Source organism: Oncorhynchus nerka, linkage group LG9b, assembly GCF_034236695.1.
Source record: "Oncorhynchus nerka isolate Pitt River linkage group LG9b, Oner_Uvic_2.0, whole genome shotgun sequence".
Classification (NCBI taxonomy): Eukaryota; Metazoa; Chordata; class Actinopteri; order Salmoniformes; family Salmonidae; genus Oncorhynchus; species Oncorhynchus nerka.
Window position 1 is genome coordinate 32027715 of NC_088424.1, and position 10380 is coordinate 32038094.

Here is a 10380-nt window from a genome sequence, read left to right on the forward strand (position 1 = left end):
GACCCCTGTCCGAAACGACGTCTGACGGAAGGCCATGAATTCTGAAAACATTCTCGATGATGATTTGTGCCGTTTCTTTAGCAGAAGGGAGCTTAGCGAGGGAATAAAATGAGCCGCCTTAGAGAACCTATCGACAACCGTAAGAATAACAGTCTTCCCCGCTGACGAAGGCAGTCCGGTGATAAAGTCTAAGGCGATGTGAGACCACGGTCGAGAGGGAATGGGAAGCGGTCTGAGACGGCCGGCAGGAGGGGAGTTACCGGACTTAGTCTGCGCGCAGACCGAACAAGCAGCCACGAAACGACGCGTGTCACGCTCCCGAGTGGGCCACCAAAAACGCTGGCGAATGGAAGCAAGCGTACCCCGAACGCCGGGGTGGCCGGCTGACTTGGCAGAGTGAGCCCACTGAAGAACGGCCAGACGAGTAGGAACGGGAACAAAAAGAAGGTTCCTAGGACAAGCGCGCGGCGACGGAGTGTGAGTGAGTGCTTGCTTTACCTGCCTCTCAATTCCCCAGACAGTCAACCCGACAACACGCCCCTCAGGGAGAATCCCTTCGGGGTCGGTGGAGGCTACTGAAGAACTGAAGAGACGAGATAAAGCATCAGGCTTGGTGTTCTTAGAGCCCGGACGATAAGAAATTACGAACTCGAAACGAGCGAAAAACAGCGCCCAACGAGCCTGACGCGCATTAAGTCGTTTGGCAGAACGGATGTACTCAAGGTTCCTATGGTCAGTCCAAACGACAAAAGGAACGGTCGCCCCCTCCAACCACTGTCGCCATTCGCCTAGGGCTAAGCGGATGGCGAGCAGTTCGCGGTTTCCCACATCATAGTTACTTTCCGACGGCGACAGGCTATGAGAAAAATACGCGCAAGGGTGGACCTTGTCGTCAGAAAGGGAGCGCTGAGAAAGAATGGCTCCCACGCCCACCTCTGACGCGTCAACCTCGACAACGAACTGTCTAGAGACGTCAGGTGTAACAAGGATAGGTGCGGATGTAAAACGATTCTTGAGGAGATCAACAGCTCCCTGGGCAGAAACGGACCACTTAAAGCACGTCTTGACAGAAGTAAGGGCTGTGAGAGGAGCTGCCACCTGACCGAAATTACGGATGAAACAACGATAGAAATTCGCGAAGCCGAGAAAGCGCTGCAGCTCGACGCGTGACTTAGGGGCGGGCCAATCGATGACAGCTTGGACCTTAGCGGGATCCATCTTAATGCCTTCAGCGGAAATAACAGAACCGAGAAATGTGACGGAGGAGGCATGAAAAGAGCACTTCTCAGCCTTCAAATAAAGACAATTCTCTAAAAGGCGCTGGAGGACACGTCGAACGTGCTGAACATGAATCTGGAGTGACGGTGAAAAAATCAGGATATCGTCAAGGTAAACGAAAACAAAGATGTTCAGCATGTCTCTCAGGACGTCATTCACTAATGCCTGAAAGACAGCTGGAGCGTTAGCGAGGCCGAAAGGAAGAACCCGGTATTCAAAGTGCCCTAACGGAGTGTTAAACGCCGTTTTCCACTCGTCCCCCTCCCTGATGCGCACGAGATGGTAAGCGTTACGAAGGTCCAACTTAGTGAAAAACCTGGCTCCCTGCAGGATCTCGAAGGCTGAAGACATAAGAGGAAGCGGATAACGATTCTTAACTGTTATGTCATTCAGCCCTCGATAATCTATGCAGGGGCGCAGGGACCCGTCCTTCTTCTTAACAAAAAAACCCCCCGCTCCGGCGGGAGAGGAGGAGGGGACTATGGTACCAGCGTCGAGAGCTACAGACAAATAATCTTCGAGAGCCTTACGTTCGGGAGCCGACAGAGAGTATAGTCTACCCCGGGGGGGAGTGGTTCCCGGAAGGAGATCAATACTACAATCATACCACCGGTGCGGAGGAAGAGAGGTGGCCCTGGACCGACTGAACACCGTGCGCAGATCGTGATATTCCTCCGGCACCCCCGTCAAATCACCAGGCTCCTCCTGTGAAGAAGAGACAGAGGAAAAAGGAGGGATAGCAGACATTAAACATTTCACATGACAAGAGACGTTCCAGGAGAGGATAGAATTACTAGACCAATTAATAGAAGGATTATGACAAACTAGCCAGGGATGGCCCAAAACAACAGGTGTAAAAGGTGAACGAAAAATTAAAAAAGAAATGGTTTCGCTATGATTACCAGAGACAGTGAGGGTTAAAGGTAGCGTTTCACGCTGAATCCTGGGGAGAGAACTACCATCCAAAGCGAACAAGGCCGTGGGCTCCCCTAACTGTCTGAGAGGAATGTCATGTTCCCGAGCCCAGGTCTCGTCCATAAAACAGCCCTCCACCCCAGAGTCTATCAAGGCATTGCAGGAAGCTGACGAACCGGTCCAGCGTAGATGGACCGACAAGGTAGTGCAGGATCTTGAAGGAGAGACCAGAGTAGTAGCGCTCACCAGTAGCCCTCCGCTTACTGATGAGCTCTGGCTTTTACTGGACATGAAGTGACAAAATGACCAGCGGAACCGCAATAGAGACAAAGGCGGTTGGTGATTCTCCGTTCCCTCTCCTTAGTCGAGATGCGGATACCCCCCAGCTGCATAGGCTCAGCACCCCAACCGGCAGAGGAAGATGGTAGTGATGCGGAGAGGATCAACCCGTCGTTCTATGCGAATAGCGAGTTCAATCAAGGAATCCACGCTGGAAGGAACCTACGGAGACCCTCCAGAAAACGAGCGAGCAAAGCCGGCTCGTTCCAGTCACTGGAGGCAGCAAGAGTGCGAAACTCAATAGAGTAATCTGTTATGGATCGATTTGATGAAATCAGCTGTTTTTGCTAGGGATGGAGAAAAAGTGTGACACCAATCAGGCCCCGAGGACTGGAGTTTTCTACCCCTGAACATATTGACCCCAGCATGACTGTTCACTTGGATTAGGATAGGGGCTCGTAGGAGGGGGCTGATGTGGGCTTCTGCTGCTCTCCCTGAGAATCACTGAGAAACATACAGTATCTTTGAAGATGACAAGATCAAGTTTTTAATTGTAGGGTTATAAGAATTTAGATATCAAAAGATCAAATAGGGGGTGCTTGTACATATGTGATATGGAAAAATGTTTTATGCATATCCCAACTCCCTCTGAGATACCCTCACGAGAGATCAGCCATTATTGACCACAATATGTTATTCAATAACTGTCACTTATGTTATGTAGGCTTAACATAAGTTGTAACATAAGTTTAGCATGTTGTGAAGAATAGAAATGAGAAAAGATGATAAGAGAAGACAAGGGTGGGGTGCATAATTTATTTACTACTGTGTTTTAGTCCTTACTCATCCTTACTCATACAAGTTTTTAACCGCAGGTTACTGGAATGAGGAAGGAAATGTGCAAAGTCATGGTGCAGTGTGAGGTAGTCAAATACTCATAACAACTGAATGACTGCGCTGTGGCCATAGCCAGTGTTATAACATCGCGAGAATTTGAGCTGCCGTATATATTTTCAAGCGATTCTTCTCATTCTTTGCACTCCTCGTCTCAAGCTGCCGCAGTTGGACCGAAGTAGAGGTTTGTGTTATTGTACGCTTTGAATTTAACTTGAAAAGTAGGGAAAAATAATTATTTCGGTTACGGAAAAAAGAAAGTCAAAACTTAGTTATACCATGACTGTTTAGTTACACTTTTATTGCCTTCTCATTTTCTCTGTGTGCAATTTTATGTGTGTCAATTTATTGTACATTTCCATTGACGACAGAATAAATGCTGTTTAGCTTTTACAATCGTTTTTTGGGGGAGGATGTCAAAGTGGCCTACACCATTTGTTCTATGCAATATTGGACAACAAAATCAGATGAGGAAAATCAGTCGAGAAAAAAACTCAGATCATTGTGAAAAAATCCTGTTTTGCTTTCACTTTTAGTTAGTTCAGTAATAAATATTTTTTTATGAAATAAGTTAAAGCAAACGACACATTTTCATATAGGATTGAATTAATGTATACTACAATCAAATTCCTATTAAAAAGAGGACGGTCACAGGCCTACGCGGCTAAATCGCGGTGCGTTTATTGGCTGAGTAAATTCCAAAGTGCGCCAGAGCGTCAGTTCACCTTGAACAGTGAACTCAAGTATTCGAATGCCCTGTTCGAGAACATTGTCTGCACTAGAGAAAGTTTGCCTACATGCACGTTGAGGAAAAATAACTGCGTGCGTGATAAAGTGAAGTTTTGTCAGGCAAGAACAACCAGTTGAACTCTTTGATTGATGCGTAAAATAAAGCCATAAATGCTCATTGAGGAAACACCTGTTGATTAGGTGTTGGAAATGAAAGAAGTGAGTTCTTCATTTGAATCTATGTATTCCTTGTATTGCTTTCAGTTCTGTACACATTATATTTATAGCTTCAATGCTGAAAATATCTGCAGATGTACGATCTGTAATCAGCAGTAAAAAAATCTTGTAGCAAAAAATCATCTTGCTACTTATTATGTGGATTATAATTATAATGATTTTGGACCTTTCTTTTTATAAGGGTTGTTACAGAAAGTTTTCCTGCAGCAGGGGGATCAAGTTTAAATCGTACATATGTATAGAGAAAGAGCTTTCCAGTTCATCCTTCATGTCCAGTTATTTTACAGAGTGTTTTTGTGTACTGCCATTTAGTAGTTCATGTTGCTATACTGTACATTTGACGCATACATATTTGTTATTTTATTAGGATCCCCATTAGCTATTGCAAAGGCTGCAGCTAACTTTCCTGGGGTCTACATAAAACATGACATAATAAAGAACAATAATAGACAATGAACAGGTCAAGGACAGAGCTACATACATTTAAAATAAACAGTAGGAAACAAGTAAAGTGTTTTTTTCCCCCAGGCAAAGTGAAGATGGCTGCAGGTAAAGCACGCATCGGGCATCTGGCCCCTGGCTTCACGGCCAAAGCAGTGATGCCAGACGGCCAGTTCAAAGACATCAGCATGTCTGATTACAGAGGTTGGTAGGCATACTACAACGCTTCATTCTATTCTGAACCTGAACTGGATTTTTTTGGCTCTGTGCTAGGATTTGTGGCTGGTTTCATGATTTTACAGTTTATTATTACAGTAATGACCTATTAGTTACCTTGAATGCACACTGAATGTATTCATTGCTTCCAGGCTCCATTGGAATTCAATAAGTGTCTAATAGTGTGTCTATCTTGTGTTTGTGTCCTGTGCTGCCTGCCTGCAGGGAAGTATGTGGTGTTCTTCTTCTACCCGCTGGACTTCACCTTTGTGTGCCCCACTGAGATCATCGCCTTCAGTGACGCTGCCGAGGAGTTTAGGAAGATCGGTTGTGAGGTCATTGGTGCCTCTGTCGATTCCCACTTCTGCCATCTTGCTTGGTACTTGGGGCTTTTTCACTTTACATTTTTTTTTTGCCCCCCAAAAATGAAGCCCTAGGTGACACAGAATAAGTTACAGTGCAGCTAGTGCAGTTCTGTTATTCCCCATGCTCACAGAAACCCCTTTCCTGCTATCCCTGTCCCGTCTGCATACCATGACTTGCAGGGATGCTTGGTCTCAGACAAAACAAAAAGACAGTCTCTTACGCTCTCTGTGTGTGTTTTTAAAGGACCAACACACCTCGTAAGCAGGGTGGTCTGGGTGCCATGAAGATTCCTCTGGTAGCCGACACACTGCGTTCCATCTCCACGGACTACGGGGTGTTGAAGGAGGATGAGGGCATCGCCTACAGGTGGGTTCACAACAGAAAAAGTTCAAGGGTCAAACTTCAGTGTCTCCGACCGACAAGGTCCAACGTGCACAACACAAGACTGTGTTAATAGCCTGCCAAGCTAAAGCCTAGGCATTGGTTTGGGTAGCTAACACAAGTCATCAGGTTTCAGGCAAGGTACATATCATGCAAGCATTGTTCACCGAACCACCTCTGTTACATACGTCTGATCCTGTAGGTTTAGAAAAAAATCACTCCATTTATTCCCTGTTTGCTTTTTCAGGGGCCTCTTCATCATTGACGACAAGGGCGTCTTGAGGCAGATCACCATCAACGATCTGCCGGTGGGCCGCTCCGTTGACGAGACCCTGCGTCTGGTGCAGGCCTTTCAGTTCACTGACAAACACGGAGAAGGTACATGACTACCCCTGCTGACTTTTTTTTCTCCAAAAACCATGCCACCTTATCCAGCATGGAATTAGCCCAACTTGTTGCAGTGCCATATTTCATCCTGGTCTCATAGACTAGATGTAACACAGTAAACAAAAATCTGAGACACCCAAGTTAGTATGATATGTTATGTCTGGTATGGTTACATAAGACAAAATGTTATTTGAGGCAAAAACAAAAGGAGGGTGATTGGTCGGGGAGGATGGGTGGGCGTATAAATAGGGCCTTAAACGATACCAGTATCACAATACTCGTTAGTATCATGGTTAGGGGGACCACATGTCCCGGATTGTGCGGGACAGTCCCGCATTTCCAAACAATCATGTCCTGCATTTTATCAACAAATTCAACGACAACTCATTAGGGAAAAAAAGGTTTATTTGTCCCATATTTCAGTCAAACATTCCAACCGGTCTTGCAGTCACGTTGTGCTTATGAAAATATATACAGTATATCATAAGCATTTGGTAGCCTACTGGAGATGTTAAACACTTCTCCAATCTCATATTCTGCGCAAGACAAGATGATAGCCTTGCGATTTACAAAAAGTGTGTGTCTGATGAAGTAAGTAAATAGCCATATTAGATTGAAAGATAAGGTAATTTCGTCAAACCTGTGAGGCTCTCCATACTCATTAGTTGCTCATTCAACATATTTGCTACTACTAAACTCACCAAACAGAAATGTTTCCCAGATTTTCATAAAACAGCCACACATGTGATTTCTCGTTTCTGCATCACCAAAATTTGTGCGAGGCAATAGAGTAGGCTGGGTGCGCTTCAATTGCTTGTTCGATTCAGAGTGCACTGGAGTTTCTCCACCACTTCTCACAATGGTGCTTGTTTAGTAAAGTTACATCAAAGCTGAATCAATGTCTTGGAAGATCACATAATGATTAATTAGTATTCTTCATAACATAACCAAATATAATAGCATTGTATAACTTCACTATTACACTAAAAACACCACCTAATTTCTTATGAGATGGTTAGTTGAATAGTCCCAAAAAATAGGCAGATTTTGCTTTGATTGGAACAAAGTACAGGAAGGCTAAATTGTTTGTTAATTAACACCATCTGCTGTAATTTGCTTACGAAACTGTAATTCAAGAAGATCTTGAATGCATATTCCCATGAAACTGATTGAGATCAAATTATTGGCATGCAAACGAAGTTTTGGAGATTTCACTGTTAAAACGTGAATAATTATTATTGACGATTGACAATGATGATGCCATGTCCTATGTTGAAATTAGGTATGCCTCACTTGGTGTTTGAGGGTATTAAGAATATATGTTTTACATTTAGACAATATGTGTGGGCATAGGCAGATTGGAGAATGCATTTTCTGCATATTCTATAATGATATTCAATAGGCTAAATCTGTCGGTACAAACTGAGAAACGATGACGTCATTTTAATTGCTCTCCTGGAACCTAAAAAATGTGCACTGCTCCTTGCGTGGGATTTGTGTGTGTGTGTCTGGGGGTGGCGGCTGTCAAATGTTTTTTTTGCACGTAGGCTACACTGTCCCGCGAATGTCCCGCAAAACTATCATGTTATCTCACATTTGGGTATTTTAAATGTGGTCACTCTAATCGTGGCAAGGAAACAAAACACAAAGCATATTTAATTTCTTTAGGAAAACAGCCCTAATGTAGGAAACAAAATCATTATGTTGACATCTAGAGTCACATTGATTTATTTTCCAAGCTATAGCACACAACATTTTACATACTGCAGGTTTTTAAAGGACCAGAGTTTGGTGTGCATTGTGTTTTCATTTTTGCCATGGAAAACATCATGATACTGGTATCATCACAGCCCTATGTATAACGCAAACATCTACCATCCCAAAGGTTGCGTGATCGAATCTCATCATGACAACTTTAGCAACTACTTACTACTTTTTTGGTACTTTGCGACTACTTAGCATGTTAGCTAACCCTTCCTCTAACCAAAACCATTTAACCTACGTAACTCTTAACCCTGACCCCTGGCCTAGCTAACATTAGCCACCTAACTAACGTTAGCAACCTAGCTAACATTAGCCACAACAAATTGAAATTTGTAACAATTTCTCCCAAGTGGCGCAGTGGTCTAAGGCACTGCATCTCAGTACCTGGTTCAAATCCAGGCTGTATCACATCCTGGCTGTGATTGGGCGTCCCATAGGGCAGTGCACAATTGGCCCAGCATCGTCCTGGTTTGGCTGGAGTAGGCTGTCATTGTAAATAAGAATTTGTTCTTAATTGACTTCATTTCCTTTTATTTTTTATTTTATTTCACCTTTATTTAACCAGGTAGGCTAGTTGAGAACAAGTTCTCATTTACAACTGCGACCTGGCCAAGATAAAGCATAGCAGTGTGAACAGACAACACAGAGTTACACATGGAGTAAACAATTAACAAGTCAATAACACAGTAGAAAAAAAAAGAAAAAAAAGAGAGTCTATATACATTGTGTGCAAAAGGCATGAGGCGGTAGGCGAATAATTACAATTTTGCAGATTAACACTGGAGTGATAAATGATCAGATGGTCATGTACAGGTAGAGATACTGGTGTGCAAAAGAGCAGAAAAGTAAATAAATATAAACAATATGGGGATGAGGTATGTAAATTGGGTGGGCTATTTACCGATAGACTATGTACAGCTGCAGCGATCGGTTAGCTGCTCAGATAGCAGATGTTTGAAGTTGGTGAGGGAGATAAAAGTTTCCAACTTCAGCGATTTTTGCAATTCGTTCCAGTCACAGGCAGCAGAGAACTGGAACGAAAGGCGGCCAAATGAGGTGTTGGTTTTAGGGATGATCAGTGAGATACACCTGCTGGAGCGCGTGCTACGGGTGGGTGTTGCCATCGTGACCAGTGAACTGAGATAAGGCGGAGCTTTACCTAGCATGGACTTGTAGATGACCTGGAGCCAGTGGGTCTGGTGACGAATATGTAGCGAGGGCCAGCCGACTAGAGCATACAGGTCGCAGTGGTGGGTGGTATAAGGTGCTTTAGTAACAAAACGGATGGCACTGTGTTAAACTGCATCCAGTTTGCTGAGTAGAGTATTGGAAGCTATTTTGTAGATGACATCGCCAAAGTCGAGGATCGGTAGGATAGTCAGTTTTACTAGGGTAAGTACCTTGTGAAATAAAGGTTCAATTTAAAAATAAAAATATATATGTTACCTGAGTCCAGGTTGCATATTTCACTATGTACCATCAGCAGTCACATACACTATGTGAATAGCAATTAGGTCACTATTACCACTCTCCCTTTGGAGGTAACATCCCAGTTTTGCATGGACTGGGAATGATAGGCTGATAGTAGATATCATCAGAGGGTATAAAAGTTAGAAGCTCAGGTTCAAAGTGTGTTTTGCTTATCATGCTGCACTGTTCTGAGACTCACACTTCTTCTCTGGTGTTTCCTCTCAGTCTGTCCTGCCGGCTGGAAACCAGGAAGTGACACCATCAAGCCCGACGTGCAGAAGAGCAAAGACTTCTTCTCCAAGCAGCAGTAAGACGACACATGTCTGAAGCCTGCTGTAGGACAGCTAGAATTACAGTACATTTCAAGAGAACAATGGTGAAGAGCAGTAGCCTACCTCTGTGCCTGAGAACTGTAGAACAACATCTTCAGCATCCCCATCTCATGTGTTTGGGTAGAGTGGAAATTATTATGACCAAACTATGAAGATTATATTAACGTATAGCTTGGAGATGTTTTATATTTGAGTTACTCTTATCTTAGTGTCATTGATGTCGGCCTATTTTATTCTGCTGTATCATTTTTGTAACATCTGAGGTGGACATTCGTTTTTGCCTTTAGGCCACAGATGGGATAGTCTGAAATGAGGAACAGAAGCTTTACAGGACAAAACTTGTGGCGAAAACTCAGTTAGCTTTTTGTCTCTTTATTTACAACTCAATGTCATTTCATCTTCTAAATAAAAACTTTTACAAAGGCAAAGAACGCTAACATTTTTTTCTTGCCATGCTTTATAATAATAATACACTAAACACGTTTTTTAATTACGTGCTGTATTACTTTTTATGATGAAAATGAAATATAAGATGGATGAATTGAAAAATGTGTAAAACTGCGTCCAAGATGTCCGACCGTTGATTTCAAGGTAATCTACTCATGTTCACATACTGTACGTATATTCATATGTGGGTTCCTTCCGGTTTAATCATGTAGGATTTATTGCGGCCAGCACTAGCCAAATGAAC

The 10380-nt window shown here is 43.4% G+C and overlaps 1 protein-coding gene across 1 annotated transcript; it reads left to right on the forward strand.

Annotated features, from left to right (window-relative positions):
• Window positions 1–3444: 3444 nt before the first annotated feature.
• LOC115114642 (peroxiredoxin) lies at window positions 3445–10120 on the forward strand. Its single transcript, XM_029643057.2, has 6 exons — window positions 3445–3550; window positions 4861–4977; window positions 5215–5368; window positions 5599–5721; window positions 5984–6114; window positions 9583–10120. The coding sequence occupies exons 2-6, from the start codon at window positions 4872–4874 to the stop codon at window positions 9666–9668; spliced, it is 600 nt and encodes a 199-aa protein (XP_029498917.1). The 5' UTR covers window positions 3445–3550; window positions 4861–4871; the 3' UTR covers window positions 9669–10120.
• The last annotated feature ends 260 nt before the right edge of the window (window positions 10121–10380 follow it).

Bases quoted from the DNA above. Each gene is read 5' to 3' on its own strand.
- LOC115114642 (XM_029643057.2), top strand. From the start codon at position 4,872: ATGGCTGCAGGTAAAGCACGCATCGGGCATCTGGCCCCTGGCTTCACG. The intron at 4,978-5,214 runs GTTGGTAGGCAT...GCCTGCCTGCAG, and splicing joins CAGCATGTCTGATTACAGAG to GGAAGTATGTGGTGTTCTTC. The intron at 5,369-5,598 runs GTACTTGGGGCT...GTGTTTTTAAAG, and splicing joins CACTTCTGCCATCTTGCTTG to GACCAACACACCTCGTAAGC.